Source organism: Leguminivora glycinivorella, chromosome 8 (genome assembly GCF_023078275.1).
Source record: "Leguminivora glycinivorella isolate SPB_JAAS2020 chromosome 8, LegGlyc_1.1, whole genome shotgun sequence".
Taxonomy (NCBI): domain Eukaryota; kingdom Metazoa; phylum Arthropoda; class Insecta; order Lepidoptera; family Tortricidae; genus Leguminivora; species Leguminivora glycinivorella.
Window position 1 is genome coordinate 15296155 of NC_062978.1, and position 18943 is coordinate 15315097.

The 18943-nt window shown below is 36.5% G+C and overlaps 1 protein-coding gene across 1 annotated transcript; it reads left to right on the forward strand.

Moving 5' to 3' along the window:
* Positions 1 to 1652: 1652 nt before the first annotated feature.
* On the forward strand, positions 1653 to 18560 carry LOC125229202 (post-GPI attachment to proteins factor 2-like). The gene is made up of 6 exons (XM_048133996.1): positions 1653 to 1892; positions 1969 to 2100; positions 10336 to 10497; positions 11322 to 11427; positions 15220 to 15426; positions 16354 to 18560. Exons 1-6 carry the CDS (start codon positions 1779 to 1781, stop codon positions 16482 to 16484), a joined length of 852 nt encoding a protein of 283 aa, XP_047989953.1. The 5' UTR covers positions 1653 to 1778; the 3' UTR covers positions 16485 to 18560.
* The last annotated feature ends 383 nt before the right edge of the window (positions 18561 to 18943 follow it).

The window sequence follows — 18943 nt, forward strand, 5'->3', positions numbered from 1 at the left end:
ACCCCCTTGGCCATGTGTGTAGAGGGCTACTTGGCCGTAAGTTGGCAGTTGGCGCTTGCGCTTGCCGGCCAACCGATTCGTGTCGGTTTTTTGTCCACACATCAAAGGATCTTGGCGCCAATGGCCAACTGCGTTTACACGTTGGCGCTTCATTCAGTTGGTCGTCAGCCGTCAGAGAGGACAGTAGTGATATATTTACGAAAATAATAAGTTTATCTATGCCAATAATAGTGTAGATTTTAGGAAATAAAATAACCTTGCAAATGTTTAATGTATTTCCTAAAAAAGATAAATGTTCTTATCAGAATATTCAAAAAATTGTTAATATTGCAAATAATTTAATTTTACTACGGGGTTATTATTTTTTAATATTTTTTTTCTGACAACGTCTATGACCAAGAATTTCCTAGATTTTTTCATTCCACGTCCATCTTTCATGAAGAGCCAATGCCAAGTGATTGGTTCGCCAATGTGTAAACAGCGGCTCTTATCTTGGCCAAGGGGTTTCACAAAGGGCTGGTGGAACCGTTGGCCATGTGTGTACAGGGGCCATAACACGTCCTTTACGGTACAGCGTTATTGTTCATTACGTGTGACGTTTTCAACCAAAAGGTACACCATTGCCGGTCGTAGATAAAATCTATTACATAATGAAGCTTTTATGGAAATTGAAAATATATTTTATTAAATAAATACTTACTTACAATCAATAAACTCTGTCAAGCCGTTTCCGTCACAAGAAAAAAGCGGCAAACTTCAAAAATGTAGGACACAAACTCTAGGACGGAGACAATCCTAATTGGACAATTGGAAAAAGATGGAAGGAGGATTTTGCCAAACAGTAATAAGATATTGTGGCTTAATTAATTCCCATCTCCAGTTAAGACCTATATTTTACCTCTAGGTCTACCCTAGGAGCCCATCAGGCAACCCCACAATGGATAGGATTGAGTCCAAGTGCCAAGGTCTCTAAATCGGGGCCTGCTCACAGAACATATTAAAAATCGGTCTGAAAACCAGCGCAGGGCATCCTGTCCCGGCACACGCTTTGCCCAATACAAAAAAATATCCCGTTACTCACTATCGTAATAGGTATAACTCATCGGTAATAGTTTTTAATAATTGCATGTATTTTGTTGTAACTGTATGTATATGGCAATAAACTTTTCTTATTCTTATTCTAAAAATAATCATCACATATCATAAACGGATTACCAGCGGTATTTTACTGGCAGAATTACTTTGCCTCTGGTTTCCATAAGGTTTAGAAAAGGGAATATGATGAAACCTTATACAGTATGACAAAGTTTCTCTAAATAATACAGAGAACAACTCATAAAAACAATTTGGAGATGCTTGCAATTAGATAACTGATTACCTAGTAACCTACTGACAACCCAGACAACCCAGTTGTTTGCTAAATGGAGTAGAGGCATTGTTTCGACTATTTTATTGTTCTAGAGAAGCTTCAAATCGGAGAAAGGGAGCGCACCCCTCTGTCCGCGCCTACTGCGCAAGTCCAAATAACCTCATTCAATCCACGCCTTGGGTCATCCACAAGCATTTGTGCATTCGACTTTTCTCTTTATTACATACCCATCCTGTACTGACGCACAAATTTCAAAATTTAGAATATAACATTACAACTCTTGTGCCATTTTGAGTGTTTTTTAACTTAAATAATGAGTAAGTTACACGTAGAAGTAACAGAAACATTGGCCTATTTTCAAAGGATATGTGAGATTTGAACAAAAAGTGCATAATAGAGAGTGAATAAAATGGTAATTGACGCACAAGTACAGTCGCCGCCGAACGTGGATGTGCCTGACGAGAATGACCGCACAAACAATACGTGCAACAAAGTTAGGATTGTTAAGACATTAGACTTGCAGGTGATCACATAAACTTGGCTAATACAACAAATCTGAACATACGGCAGTGTTGTGTAACTGTGTTAATTTTTTTTAGGGAATCCTTTGGCAATGCGGCCTAAGAGAGATCTGCTTGGCTGCTCTTTGGCTTCCACTTGGTGCTTTAATATTTTGTTATGTGACAGCGTCTATATTTCAAGCAGATGATATTCATGAAACTCACTGTAGGGTAAGTTATACAATAATCTGTAGTCCATATGAGCAAACTTCTGAAATTTAATTTAGGCTTCATTACACTAATAGGCAATATACTATAGCAACGACAGGCGTGACGATAATCGCGCCTTTTATTTCTTTGCACGTAAATAAAGCGGGGAAAATTCTTTGAATACGTAATTGGCATAATGTTACGTATACGGCCCGGCCGGCCACGACATTGGTCTAAGCGCGACAGCGGTGAGCGGCAGCCACACGTGCGAATGAAAAGTCCCATCGCTGTGTCTTGCTCCAATGTATGGCCTCCGCTTTTGAGATTTTATATGGGAAATAATGACTTATATTATTCACATCGTAAATTATTGTAGGCGATTAAATTAATATAACGCTAACGCTAGCACTTCTGTAACGGCCCAGCCACGACATTAGTCTAAGCGCGACAGCGGTGAGCGGCAGCCACACGTGCGAATGAAAAGTCCCATCGCTGTGTCTTGCTCCAATGTATGGCCTCCGCTCACCGCTGTCGCGCTTAGACTAATGTCGTGGCTGGGCAGTTACAGAAGTGCTAGCGTTAGCGTTATATTAATTTAATCGCCTACAATAATTTACGATGTGAATAATATAAGTCATTATTTCCCATATAAAATCTCAGAGCCAAAATGTATGTTAGCAAAATTTGTATTTCACGGTTTTAGAGTTGATTCCGTAATAAAAATTGCATGTCCTATATATTCGTACATTATTGCAGGTAAATAATGTGACACCCTGTATAAACCGTTAATTTTGCCTGACACACGCACCTACTGTGTTACTGTTTTAAATATAATTTTGTAATACGTCGAACAGAATTAATAGGATCCTACTTTGGATCTGAGTAAGAAACTTTACTCACGAATTTTTCGATTGACTGCAGTCAATAAATTTTGGTGCACCGGCCCATACCGGCCATATTCTACCAAAAATATTATGCAACAACAACACTACCGAGTACCGAGAGATTTCTGAGAGCCTGGGTTTCGTTTCGCACCAAGCCAACGTCACAATCGCTTACGTAAATATTGTTATTGAGATATGATGAAGTTGGAGGGTTGAATGGAGGTTAAGTAAAACTGGTCATTATAGATGATGTGTGTTGTATTGTCGATAATCAATACAGGAGAGAGTGCAAGTAAAACTAAACATACTTTATATAGTAAATTATTGCTTACATGCTATTTTATTCACATAACGTGTGTCACATGTATGTTGCAGACAGTAACATTAAGTTACTATTAAAGTGTTAATTAGGGATATACTACATCTCCCCGTAAAGTTACTCTTCACCCCCACAAAGGAAGAAAAAAATAATGTGACATACGTGTATGAATTTACATTTTTTTTAACTTATTTATTTCAAAATAACATTAACTTGTTTTATTTCAAATACATCTTAGTGTTATTCTTATGAGTTATATATATCTGATCATTTTTTGAAATCTTAACATTAAGTGACATATCTTCTATAACCTCATAAGGTCCATTATAAATAGAATCTAATTTATTGCCTACTTGATTTTTCAAAAGTACCAAGTCTCCTGGTTTATATTGAACAGAATTCATTTTCTTATCATACATTAATTTTCTACTAAATTTACTAGACATTAAATTATTTCTAGCTTCTGATTGAGCTCTTTGTAACCTATACTTAAATTCTTTAGGATAACTATCATAATTATAGAGTGGGTCGACAGAAGAAATTAAATTATTGGGCAAACGGCAGTGTTTGCCGAAAACTAATTCGAATGGCGTATATTGTGTCTCGGTATGCACGGTGGTGTTATATGAGAAACACCAATAACTTAACCAAGTGCTCCAATCGGTGCGGTTGTTACTACTTACATTGAATCCTAAGATACGCACCTAGATTTTTGTGTGTGTTTTCAAGCGCTCCTATGGTTTCATGGTGATAAGCAGTTGAGTGTAGCTTATTAACACCTAATAATTTACAAATATCGCTAAATACACTAGACATAAATATCTTAAAACGAAATTATTTACAAAAGCTTTACTTACAGATTCAGTGTCTTTTCTTTCTAACGGGTATGCTTCTACGAACTTAGTCAGTTCACACTGAATTGTTAATACGTACTTATAGTTATAATTATCTATTTCTAAAGGTCCAAGTATATCTAAAGAAATTCTTTCAAAAGATGAGCTTGGTGTCGAAGTGATCACCATTGGTTCCTTAATGTACTTATTAGTGTGCTTGTTGTATTGACAATGTGCACATTTCTTAACGTACTCGTATACATCGTGGCTCATTCTTGGCCAGAAGTAGTGTTGCTTTATATTATTAAGCATTCTATTAACCCCCGCGTGTCCACTGGTGGGTAATAGATGAAAATCGTTTAAAATAACTCGTATTTCGTCTTTATCGTATCTCTCTATCGCGCCAATACGGAAGAACGATAGAAAGAGCTAGAACGACATTAAGGTAAGCGATTGTGACGTTGATTAGGTATCAGGCATCACAATTATCCTCCATCCATCATATCTCTGGCAACACCGGCCAGATAAACACAGAAAAGAGTGAGCTCGCTCGATTTTAATTAAAAATAAGTGTTAGAAACTTACGAATATTGTGGTGAAGTTAACAACAGTGACGTGGATCGCCCTGCGGGCGGACACAGACCGAGTCACGCCACGGTGCACCATATTTCAACGTTATAGACCACGGTAAAGTACACAGAAAACCGTTTAGATTTTAAAAACATTAAAATTTGCTACCATAACGGGATACTACAGTGACGTACGCAGCTGTTTGGATCAAACTGACATTACTGACGTTGACAGTGTTGACACTGACAAGCTAGACAGGGATTGACACATGTCCATGCTGGCCAAATGCATAAATAGCGAACTGTCAATCTGAAGGTACGTTCGGAAACCATAGTGAGTTACAAGAATAAAGTCACTATTGAGTACATAACAGCGCAGAAGGTAAACACAGCCTTTTTTTAAATTGTTCTTTGCCTTACGAACCTACAAGATGTCGCAAAATTGTGCCGTATGTAAGGAATGCTTAAGTAATAAGACAGGACTACAATGTTCAAAATGTAAAAAGTATTTTCACTCAAATTGTGGAGTAAAATCATTAAAGCTATATGAGCTCATGACTCCAGAAAGCAAGAAATTCTGGTTGTGCATATCATGTCGTACTATAAAAAATACTATCGCAGCTCACAACAAAAAGCAAATAGTCAGCACGAGTAAAAGTTTCGATGATAACAATGTTACAATTCGAAAGAAAAATACACTTTTAAAGGATGCAATGAGTACTCCACCAGCATCAAATTCGACAGCCAACGACGAATATGAAACTGAAAATGAGGCATGCAATAGCTCTCCGAAGCAGCAACCATCACCTACAAAAACAGGGAACGGCGAAATCTTAACTCCAACAAGCGCAATGAGTATGTCGCCGGCGCCAAATTCACCGTCTGATACAGAACATGAAGATGAGGGTCGAACGCATGAACTGCATGGCGGCCTACAACAGGATTCCTCAGTAATTAAATCGCGCTCCAGCGAGTCACTAACTCAAAGTGGTGATTCTCTTCGCATATTGGACGATACAATGTCTAAAAGTCTAGATTTAAGTAGCATTGATATTGGAGTAGTATCAGAATTAAAAATTGAAATTGAAAGGCTGAAACTTGACCTATCTGTCACTGAAAATGAGCTTCAAAACGTTATTTTGGAAAAAAATGAATGTACACGTCAAAACGAAAAACTCATGCGGGAAATATGTACTCTTAAAAACATATGTAAATCCCCACAGCAATCAAGAAAACCACGTAAAAGTGTATCATGCGGCCCTATTATAAACCCTGACCTACAATCAGAAACCTCAGCGAAAGTTACTGCTATGGAACGTCAGATTAAAGACTTAGAAATTGAATTACTCAGGTCACAGTATGAACTTGGAAAACTCCAGGAAATTCTCAAAAACATTGAGAAATGCCAGGAATGTAAAGAAGCTGTTACTGAAAGGACTATGACCGACATGCAAGAAGTCTCTCACCTGGGCTCACCGAAGAGCGCGCTTCCTGATCCATCACACAGTACACGAACGAATGAAACTGAGAATACCATGGACGCCAACAGGATCAACATACAAAAAAACGTACACCTGGATCCGCCAAAGAAAATGTCCCCTGATCGATCTAGCAGACGGACAAAAAGCAACTCACCTATAAATTGTAATAATAATAGGTTAGTAATAGCTAGCAACATCAAACACAGTTACGTAAAGAGTATTTTGAGGGATGTAACCTTGGACAATTATAGCCACTGTCATTTTGTAATGCCTGGTGCAGGAATCAGGCAAGTACTACAGCAAACTGTAGTTCATGTAAAAGACTTAACTCTGGATGATTATTTTGTCATAATGGTAGGTGAAGAAGACTTTTATACAAATGAAAATTATGATGAGCTTGTTAAATATATTGCTGACACTCTATATCAAATCAAAAATACAAATGTAATTATTGTCTGTCCAACTTATATTTGTGGTAAACCATTGTACAATTTTAGGATTGAGATATTTAATAACTTGTTACATAGCAACACCAAATTTCATGAACGACATTTCTCATTTGACTCCAACTTAGACTTGACTTTTGAGATGTTTTCACAAACTACAGGACGAGTTAACAATGTTGGGATCAAAAATATTATAGGTCACATAAAAGAGTTTTTAATATATAACAATCAGGTCAGAAATATTTCAAAAATATATAAAATAAAAGTACAAAAAAAGATATCCGATTATTTCCAACAAACCACAGAAGCTATTTCGCACATTAACGAGAAAAAGAACTTGTTTTTTCGTGAACAAGAATGAACATAGTAGCCCCTCCAAACGACTTTCTCCGTGCGCGAGCAATATCCAACTTAGTGATAGGGAATTCTGTGTTTTCCATCAAAATATAGCGGGAGTTCTGGGAAAGCTAGATCAACTGGCCATTGCTTTGAGTCAATTGGAAACGCAGACCACATCTCCTGACGTTATATGTCTTACCGAGCACTTTGTGCCATTTGGCCAAGAAAAAAGTATTCAGGTAGAAGATTACGTATTGGCAGATATTTTTGCTAGGAAAAGGGATAAGAATAGCGGCATTATAAGGAAAAAAATGAAAGAAGAGGTGGTTCTTGTATCTTGGTTAAGAGAGGCATATATTTTCAAGTAATTAATGACATTAAATCTTTAGGCAGAGAAAAGATATTTGAATGTTGCGGTATATTTTTGCCAATCGAAAAATTGTATTTGATCTGTTTGTACCGCACTCCCAATAGTGATATAAACTTATTTTTTGAAAAGCTAGAAAAACTTTTGTTAAAGATTTGTTACAAGAAGCATAAAATCATAATATGTGGTGATTTTAACATAGACCTCCTTGAAAACAACAATAAAAATCCAAATATAAAAAACTGGTTTAAAAGTCTTTTAGACGCGTTTAACTTATACCCCAGGATACTTGAACCTACTAGAATAACACATAGATCGCAAAGCAGTATCGATAACATCTTATGTAATTTTAAAAATGGAACGACAAAAGTTCACCATCTTGCCCTTTCGGATCATACTGCTCAGACAATTTCATTAAAACTTCGACAAAAACTTCAGCCAAAATACTGGTTTGTATATAAAAGAGATTATAGTATAGAAAATGTTTCAAAATTCATAAATTGTTTGCAAGCGTTATCCTTCTCGGAGGTGCTAAACGCTGAGGATGTAAACAGCGCATATAATAATTTTATCGACGAATTTAAATTATTCCATGATTTGTGCTTTCCCAAAATTAAGATTAAAATTACATCTAGAAATAAAAATAAGTTTATAACAAAAGGAATCAAGATATCTAGCAAAGTAAAAAGATGCCTATTCATGGATTACCAATATAAGGGATTGAAGTGTGTAAAGGAGCAATATTTAAAATACGCATGCATGTTAAAGAAATGTGTAAAAAAATCACTAAAACAGGCCAATCATAATTTAATAGAGAGAGCGAAAAATAAATGTAAAGCCACTTGGCAAATAATTAAACAATACACAGGAAACAACGAAATGCCAAGCATGATAGAACAGATAAACCACAATGGAGAACTAGTTCATAAACCTGATAGTATTGCAACACACTTCAATAACTACTTCATAGACTCACTCCCTAAGGTTGTAACGGGTAATAAAAACCTGTGCAAGAACATAGAACATAATCTCACAAGTATTTATCTCTATCCTGTTAGTCCTCAAGAAGTTTTCAGAGCAATAAAATCACTTAACAATACTGCAGCGGTAGGTTGTGACGATATAAGTACACAAACAATAAAAGATACTGCATTTCTAATATCTAATCCATTGGCGCATATAGTAAATCTGTCCTTTCAAACTGGTTTATTTCCGGAAAGATTAAAGAAGTCTATTATTAAGCCACTTTTCAAACAAGGAGAAAAAACCAGATTAGGTAACTATAGGCCTATAACTTTGATCCCAATTTTATCTAAAGTGATTGAAAAACTTATGTATAATAGAATAATTGAGTACTCTGAGAAATACAACCTATTAAGAAACGAACAGTGTGGTTTTCGAAGGAATAGATCTACAAATCTTGCTATATATCAACTGCTGAAAACTATTCATGAATGCATAGATAAACGAATCCATATATCATCTGTATTCACCGATATGTCTAAAGCATTCGACTGTGTTAATCACGAAAACTTGCTTAATAAACTAGATCATTACGGTATTCGGGGGCTAGCTCTCGAATGGATTAAAAGTTATCTCTCAAACAGATTCCAATGTACTGAAATTAATTATTATTGTTCCAAAAGTAATACTATTGAGACTAGAAGATCTTCGTACAGACCTAATCCAAGAGGCGTGCCTCAGGGAAGTATTCTTGGCCCCCTCTTATTCCTGTTTTATATAAACGATCTCCCACAACAGACGAACAATCAAGTAGTATTATTTGCAGACGATAGTAGTGCTTTGATAAGGTGTACAGGCACAACAAAAGAATATGAACGAGAAGTTAATAATACTCTCGATGACATTATTACTTGGATGACCGACAATTCATTAAGCATTAATCTAACTAAAACTCACTTTGTCCAATTTCATACAAGTCGTAGACCAGGATTGGTAATCAACATATCGCATAAAGCAGACTCAATCACGGAGTCAGAGACAACAAAGTTTTTGGGTCTTATACTCGACAGCAATTGTAATTGGCAATTTCACATTGACGAATTATGCACGAAATTATCCAAGTTTGTGTTCCCGATACGTAGATTGATAAATAATGCATCGGAAAAAGCGGGGCTAATGTCGTATTTTGGTTATGTTCAGTCTACCCTCACATACGGTATAATATTCTGGGGAAATTCTACGGACTGGCTAAAAGTTTTTAAGATGCAGAAACGTTGTATAAGAGCGCTCTGTGGTGCATCCCAGAGAGATTCCTGTAGGCCTCTTTTTACCAAATTTAAGATTTTGCCGATGCCTTGTTTGTACATTAAAGAAGTGGCTATGTTTGTAAAAAAGAACCTTAACCTATATCAAAGGAATGATAGATTCCATCGTAATTTGAGAAATGTGTACAAATTGGTTAATACGCATCAAACCAAGTCAAGTTTTTACAAAAATAGCATTTTCTCCATGTCAATCAAAATTTATAATAATATTCCAGACGTATTTAAGGACCATGACAATACAAAATTTAAGAAAGTGCTTCACGAATGGCTTTTGGATAAAATGTTCTATTCCCCACTTGACTTTTTAAATAATAATGGACAATTATAAATAAATATTTAAGTAATTATTGCACATTTACGATTTGACATAATAATAACAATAACTTTGACATATTCTGAAGTAGGTACCTATTTTTCATATTGTTTGCTTAGCTTTTTGTGACTGTGTAAATATTGTAAATAGTTTTTATTGCATGCTTTGCATGCCCCAAAATATTGTACACCAGAAATGGTAGACTGCGGAAAAGATACGATTATTATTATTTTTGACATCTTTTATATTTTTTACCTGTGGTCTGACAATAAATCATTTCATTTCATTTCATTTCATATCCATCGAAAATTATACGCCGGAATCGCGCCAGGGCCCCAGAGCCCCCAGATCCGGCCTGGTCAAAAGTGATCCTCAAACTACCCAGCACAATTTTTTGTTAATCAATCAAATTTCCAGGTTTACAACGTGGTACCCTCAATAAGTGCGATCACCGGCATCAGCCCGCAGCGGTACGTGTGGAGAATATGTATAGCCTTCCACCTCGGGCCGAGATTGCTCATCGGCTCCCTGTATTATAACTACCATAAGCAGAGGAACGCGTTTATTACTGAAGATAAGGTGAGCACCAACCACGTACTTAGATATAAAAAGTAAGAAGGGCGATGGGTTGTTGACTAAAATAAAAAAAACTAGATGGGAGCGAAGCCGAAATTTCTCAACAGTAATACTAATAAACACATCCTGGATTGGACAGTTTTTTCTGAGGACGAATATTCATGTCATTCAGTCAATGGGCCTAAAATTATGACAGTCAAATTCTATCACTATAAATAAATGTGTTTTGTTAGATTAACCCGTCGTCTGATTCTGTTAAAAAATTGTCATAAAATAATTAGGTAACTTTGTCATATTTTTTAAAGTCCAACGCCAGATGTTAGGATCCTTATCAAACACAGACGAAGGGTTAAAAAATACCAATCAATGTGTGCGTAATGTGTTATTTTGGTAAAACATCTAAAGGAAAATTTGCAACAATGAATCCCGGGAAAGCACGTCAAAATATGTATAGGAACTATAAATAGACCAAGTTACCTTTTGTTTTCAAGCCGTCAAGCGCATGAACGGTTGGATGTCTAAAAATGTAATAGGCACCTATTTTAGGGTAAAAATACAAGCAAATGTCGTTATCGCAAACGTGAAAAAAAATGAGTCCTTTTACTATATACTTCCACACATTAAAAAAAATTACATAAGAATAGGTATGTAAAGCCCGCTCCAGACTATGCGCGCGAATCACGGCGCGACGCCGCGAACGCGAGTGTGGAACTTTCTGCGTATCGAATCCACACTCGCGTTCGCGGCGTCGCGCCGAGATTCGCGCGCATGGTCTGGAGCGGGCTTTATAAGTCGATGCCTAAACTTTGAACTCGTAATGTCCACAGGTTAGATTGCAAGCGACGCAGCTAGGAGAAGCTTGCTATTGGCTCAACTTGGTAGAGTTGTGCGCTCTCACCGGAGTCACATATGTTTCCAATAGGGAAAATTACTGTAAGTATTCTATCAGTTATTTGTTTTGCAGGCCTATTGTATACGATGTGCGTGAAGTAAATAGCATAACCACGATATAAAATTTAAATTTCGAAAAAACCCCGACATAGTGGACCGATTTTCATCAAACATGCTAAGAACACTCCCGACTAATTCAGCTTTCAAACAAAAAAAAATCAAAATTTGTTCATCCGTTCGAAAGCTACGATGCCACAGACAGACAGGCACAAACTTAGAACACCCCGTCGTTTTTGCGTCAGGGGTTAAAAATTAAAGTTTGCTTTAACAAAATGTGTTATCAGAATCGGCCTCTCAAGGATACTTGAAACTTTTCGTTCGAGAAAATTTCTAAGAGAATCATCATCATCATCATCATTCCCTTGCCCTTTTCCCATTATTTGGGGTCGGCGCAGCAGATCATCTTCCTCCATTTCTCTCTATCAGCCGTCATTTCCATACTAATACCTTTCACTCTCATATCATCATCATCATATCATTTCTAAGAGAATCATTTCATTAAAATATTTTTCAGTACAGATGGTCGTTTTTAGGGTTCCGTAGTCAACTAGGAACCCTTATAGTTTCGCCATGTCTGTCTGTCCGTCCGTCCGTCTGTCCGTCCGTCCGTCCGTCCGTCCGTCCGTCCGTCCGTCCGTCCGCGGATAATCTCAGTAACCGTTAGCACTAGAAAGCTGAAATTTGGTACCAATATGTATATCAATCACGCCAACAAAGTGCAAAAATAAAAAATGGAAAAAAATGTTTTATTAGGGTACCCCCCCTACATGTAAAGTGGGGGCTGATATTTTTTTTTCATTTCAACCCCAACGTGTGATATATTGTTGGATAGGTATTTAAAAATGAATAAGGGTTTACAAAGATCGTTTTTTGATAATATTCATATTTTCGGAAATAATCGCTCCTAAAGGAAAAAAAAGTGCGTCCGGCCCTCTAACTTTTGAACCATATATTTAAAAAATATGAAAAAAATCACAATAGTAGAACTTTATAAAGACTTTCTAGGAAAATTGTTTTGAACTTGATAGGTTTAGTAGTTTTTGAGAAAAATAAGGAAAACTACGGAACCCTACACTGAGCGTGGCCCGACACGCTCTTGGCTGGTTTTTAGGGTTCCGTAGTCAACTAGGAACCCTTATAGTTTCGCCATGTCTGTCTGTCCGTCCGTCCGTCCGTCCGTCCGTCCGTCCGTCCGCGGATAATCTCAGTAACCGTAAGCACTAGAAAGCTGAAATTTGGTACCAATATGTATATCAATCACGCCAACAAAGTGCAAAAATAAAAAATGGAAAAAAATGTTTTATTAGGGTACCCCCCCTACATGTAAAGTGGGGGCTGATTTTTTTTTCATTCTAACCCCAACGTGTGATATATTGTTGGATAGGTGTTTAAAAATGAATAAGGGTTTACTAAGATCGTTTTTTGACAATGTTAATATTTTCGGAAATAATCGCACCTAAAGAAAAAAAAGTGCGTCCCCCCCCCTCTAACTTTTGAACCATATGTTTAAAAAATATGAAAAAAATCACAAAAGTAGAACTTTATAAAGACTTTCTAGGAAAATTGTTTTGAACTTGATAGGTTCAGTAGTTTTTGAGAAAAATACGAAAAACTACGGAACCCTACACTGAGCGTGGCCCGACACGCTCTTGGCCAGTTTTTTACGCACTAGTTCGAGAAGTGGGGTAATTCCATGTAACAGAGTAATGTAAGTGACCAATTATTTGCATGTTTTTTTATTCATGGTGCTAATTTAAAAATCAATATATCTAAGGATTAAAAGTAGGCTTATCTAGAGATAAATTCAGACTTCAATTTGCATTATAAATAAAAAAACATGCAATGATGTGGTCACTTACATTACAGTTACGTGGAATTGCCCAGTGGTTCATTATATGCCAGGTCGAAACTTCGGAGGCTCATCTGTACTGAAAAACGTCGTACGATACACGTGCAAAAAGGAAATTCGTAACTCGTTTCGAACTTTCTTTTTTACGCACTTGTATCGTAATGTACTATAATCTGCCAGAAGGTTACGAACGCGAAGGTTAATACGGGACGAAAAAGTATTTTTATCAAACATGCAATGAAATATTGTCTTTACGTTCCTTAAAATGGGCTGGGAAGTATCGCTTTTTGGGCGCAACAACTCGAGAGGACTGTAAAGGGATTTCATATTATTTTTTAGGCCTAGGCCTGCAAAGTAACTTTTTTTGTATAATATATTGTCCTTTAGAGCATTTTTTTTTATTTCATTGCATGTTTGAGAAAAGCACTATACATGCCTCGGCGTGAAAACGGATTCCCGGCCTCGTATCCCTATCCGGTATATACCCACTTGGCCGGAAATCCTCATTTTCCCGGCCTCTGGTGTAATGTACTATTTTTTAAATAAGACCTGGAACGAAAAGTTTAATGTGACCTTGAGAGGCCGATTCTGAAACGATGTACGCGAAGTAAATAACAAAATCAAAGTTTGCTTTGACAAATTGTGTGATTCTGATAATCGGCCTCTCAAAGATACTTGAACCATTTCGTTGGATAGAATGTCCAGAAGAATCACTTCATTAAAATATTCTGCCGGAAGGTGCGGAAAGGAAGGTCACGGGACGAAAAGTTTCAAGTGACCTTGAGAGGAAGTTTCTTAAACGATATACGCGAAGTAAATAACAAAATCAAAGTTTGCTTTAACAAAACGTATAATCAGAATCGGCCTCTCAAAGTTACTTCATTAAAATATTTAATGCCGGAAGGTTCTCATGGTTTCGAACCTGAAGGGGTTCCTCAATCCGTTTAAGAAAAATGTTTCTAGGTTATGGATAATATGGACCTTTTTAACGTCTTGCCGCCCAATGTACACTCAGATGTGTATTTGGTTTTAATGGAATTTTAACTTTCTTGTGAACGAATAAAGTAGCATTATCTATTTATTGTCTATTTTATGTCCGTGATTTCAAACAAAATCATGTATTGTTTATTGAAATAAATGAAATGAAATGAAATGAAATGCATTTCTTTTGTCTTTAAAATTTTAACTCAATTTAAAATACAACTGAACCATAATTCTCTACTTAGCCATTTTTTGTATGGCTGGCGTTACGATATTACGAGAAGGAGGTTGTATTAATCTGGAGTAACGCCCGAAACTTGTTCATACTACAAATGAAGCACGAGGACTCTTTAGACACGAAACGTGACATTTAATCCAAAAATTACTGACTGGCCTGATGAGTGGCCTGACTGACTTAAAAAAGCATTTTCATACAAAATGAGGCTCGCTAGTTATTGCCTAATGCGATTGCTCGACGGGCAATCATAGGCCTAACGATAATGGGCAAAGTTAGCCAAAAAGGTCAGCTTGGATGATGATTCCTTGCTTTGTCGTGTTTATTTAAACCGTAATTTCATAATATGGGAAAATGTTACTTTGTACTAGGTTGATCAAATCGCAGTAAAGCTGAACCTACTTTAATACCTAAATATAGGTACTATTGAGTTCAACTAAATAAATAACTTAAGTACCTATTATATATGGAATTAAATATACGTAATGTAAACGAATAGTATGCCAGCTTTTATTGGCATCTGCCATCTAACCTAAACTTTTCATCGGCAAATTTTAGAGCACCAAAAAATATATTCAGAATCGCAGCAAAATAAACCATAAAATGTACATTTAAGTACATTTTAGTTAAGTAAAATCGCATGCGAGTTAGCGCGCCGTCTAATTACGCCTTAAGAGTCACAACTAATAAAAACGTTATAATATTTCAGTTGTACACGAGAAGATATTCATAGTGTTCATGGTAGCCGCGCTTCTGCACATGCTGTGTCGCGCGCGCGTCGGCTGCATAGCCAGCGACTCGGTGGAGACGCTGCGGACCAATAAGATGGTCTGGACGCTGTTCTATGTGGCTATCGCTGCCACTGTGGGGCTGATTGTGTTCTTCCTAAGGCACCGACTTTTATGCAGGCCTTTAGGTATGTATGACTATGTCCCTTTAATTACTCGTAAACAGCGCGAAAGTAGATGTCTCGTGTGGAAACGCTGCGAACCAACAAGATGGTCTGGACGCTGTTCTACTTGGCCATCGCTGCCACTGTGGGGCTGATTGTGTTCTTCCTGAGGCACCGACTCCTATGCAGGCCTTTAGGTATGTATGACTATGACGCTTCACTTACTCGTAAACAGCGCGAAAGTAGATGTCTCGTGTGGAAACGCTGCGGACCAACAAGATGGTCTGGACGCTGTTCTACTTGGCCATCGCTGCCACTGATTGTGTTCTTCCTGAGGCACCGACTTCTGTGCAGGCCTTTAGGTATGGTATGACGCTTGTCGCTTAACTTATTCGTAAACACCGCGAAAGTAAATGTCTCGTGTGGAAACGCTGCGGACAGTGCGGATCAACAAGATGGTCTGGACCTGGACGCTGTTCTACGTGGCTATAGTTGCCACTGTGGGGCTGATTGTGTGTGTGACCTATGACACATTGCGATCTCAAAAGTAGTGACTTGAAGTATTCTATGTCAAAACACAGCGGAACTAAAAGCTTGTTGACATTGAATGGATACTACATGTCGTAGCTATAGCTACTACACCGACTTCTGTGCAAGATTTTTTAGATATGTGGCTTCAATAAGATGCTGGCATAGCCGCATAGGAGCATGAAAATAAGGTTACTCGTCATGATTAAATCCTGTCTGTGGAAATTGCGGACCATGAAACTTTTGCGGGAACTGTTCTACGTGGCCATAATTACCATCGTGGTGTTAATTTGTTCACATATGAGATTGTGAGATGACCGCCCTGCTTAAAATGATTTAAAAATAATTTGTATGGCCAGCAAGTAGCAACTTGCTACCTCTACGCTACTCAAAATGCTAACTCACTTCAATGTTTCTTTCCAGCTTTCACCTATTTCTCCGTCTGCGAGTATATCCTGGCAACCGCCAACATGGCCTTTCACGCCTTAGTGGTTAGAGATTTGCCTCTTCACGAGGTTCACGTGGTTTGTCCCACAAACCGGAAAGAAGACTAACAGAACACAACACTGCACCGCAGATCCACGTTGGGTGCCAAATACTTAGCACCAGAACTCACCAAGTGTGTTGCTTACTCATACTCGTATTAATAGGTATGATAATTTTGCTCCCACACTGGCTGTTAATGTTATACATATAACACTGTGACAGGGACAGCGTGATGGCATTGACATTACGTTGTCCCTGTCTCACAGTGTTATATAACATTTATAACAGCCAGTGTGGGAGCACCATAACACTGTTGGTTGTAACTCTTGAAAGCTGTCATATTTGGCGGGGAATACATCGCAAGGGAAATTTTAGCGTAAGATTTTTTTTATGAGATGCATTATGCTTGTATGCAGTGATATTTCTTCCAATCAAAATTATACTTTTTTTACCCACTTGTATAATATTTATATATTAAGCCCCGTGAATACGTAAGTCTGCAGAATCTAAACATTTGTAAACTACAAAAAAAAACTATAAAACAAAATTGAAGATTTGCCGCTATTTTTTTTTAATTCAAGTAGTTAAAGCCAAGTTAAGAAATATTACCAATGTCCCTATTCTGACAACATATGTAATTTTTATGTACCTACTTAAGATAGCTCCAAGCTTTGCTAAAAAATATTGTTATTAGAAGTATGATAGTTCCGTATTTATTTAATTTTCAGAATCAACTCACGAAACTTTTGGTTACAACACAATTTTTTGAGTTAAAAACATTGAAAGGGTTTGCACACCTTCTTATAACCTAACCTACATAATCCATTATGATTATATGCCTTAAAAAAACCGATGTCTGCTTCTTACTGTACCTACATACATGTATCATACAAACGTAAGGTACTTACAATTACTTGGTACGAGCAGTTATGGAGTAAACGATAATAAAATATTACTAATATATAACAATTCTTTACTCAAACAACTATTAATTTTATTTCACTGCTTTTTCATATTGGTACATAGATACATCGGAGATCCATTACCATTTACAAGTGGCAGATGTGAATATATCTAACATTATTATATTATCGCCATATAAGGTTTGTAATTGATTTTTGTAAATAGGTAATTAAATGCACTAAACTGTTGAATATTTTTTTAGTTATACCTAAAAACTAACCGAGCGTATTAGCAACTTGCCATGACAATTACAGTGTAAAATAAACTTAGTCATTAAGTCGTTAGAGTATAGTTAATTTATCATTTAGTAAATTATGGTGAGTTAGACACGAAATAAATGTAATTTTATTTCATGCTAACACTTTCCTTACTGGAGTTAAGTTGTTATTTATTTTGTAAGGATTATATTTTAAAAAAAATAGCAAAAAAAATGAACTTGTAGTTTTCCACCACAAATATAAGGACACTAGGGTTAAATATGCAACTAGGATGTTTTCATTTGAAATAATAAAAAAATTGTCCGTATTTCAGATGAAACATATGGCACATTTTCTTTACTAGTGATATTTTATATGGTTCTATTCCACCTGACCGCCGGCTACTTTCTATCAAAGTTTAAATACCTATATGTAAAATATACTTTGTCCAGATTCACCAACAGTGGTGATAAATATTTCATATACCTATTTTTGCCCATGAATTATGTTTTATTCACAAGTTGCAATTACAATGTGCTAATATTTTGTGCACGACAAGCAAACTTGGCCCTACATAGTTCATCGGCCCTTAAATTATAAAATTTATTTAGTTTATAGGTACATTAGGTACATAACCTGTCTTAACACTTTCAACACAAACAGTTTGAATACGGTTGTTGAATGTCGATTCCAGCTAAGTACCTACTTATATTGAAAAACGCATTTCTTTTGTTTATGTGTTATTAATTCACATAGGCGTAGACGTGCAACATTGTAATTTATTAAAGGCAGTCGTTTTATTTCAAGAATACCTACTGTGCTTGTTCAGCGCGAAAAAGTATTAAAAGAGAGCAACGATATTTTAGTATATTATCATGTTTATAGCTATCTAGTATATTTTGTAGACGTTAAAGTATTTGAAGCGAAACGATCTACCTTAACTTTCGCATAAAACTGTCTGAATTAGCAATCATCAACATAAACATTTTTATATTAAAGGAAAAAATGGAAAAATTTACGCTTCCGGCGGGACTTGAACCCGCATCATTTGCAATCCGTGCAAGGCTCTTAACCAATTGAGCTACGGAAGCCACGCCGGACATCGCAAATCTTTCCATGCCTTTCCTTATGTACACACGTCTTGGGGTGACGTCTTGGGGGGAAGCGTAAATTTTTCAATTTTTTCCTTTAATATAAAAATGTTTAGAATCGTTAGCAGACGTTTACTGCTTGTTAAAAATAAACATCAACATAAACTTTAAAATATGATTTCTTACATTTATGAATAATTAAGGGCTTATTAGATTTATATTTCTGTTTTAGGAAATTTAAGACACTACACCAATTAAATAAATTAATTAAGAAAC

Excerpts from the sequence above, each read along its gene's own strand:
- LOC125229202 (XM_048133996.1), top strand. The coding sequence starts at position 1,779 with ATGGTAATTGACGCACAAGTACAGTCGCCGCCGAACGTGGATGTGCCT. Across the intron at positions 10,498-11,321 it reads CGTTTATTACTGAAGATAAG|GTTAGATTGCAAGCGACGCA; the intron begins GTGAGCACCAAC and ends TAATGTCCACAG. Across the intron at positions 11,428-15,219 it reads TTCCAATAGGGAAAATTACT|TTGTACACGAGAAGATATTC; the intron begins GTAAGTATTCTA and ends ATAATATTTCAG.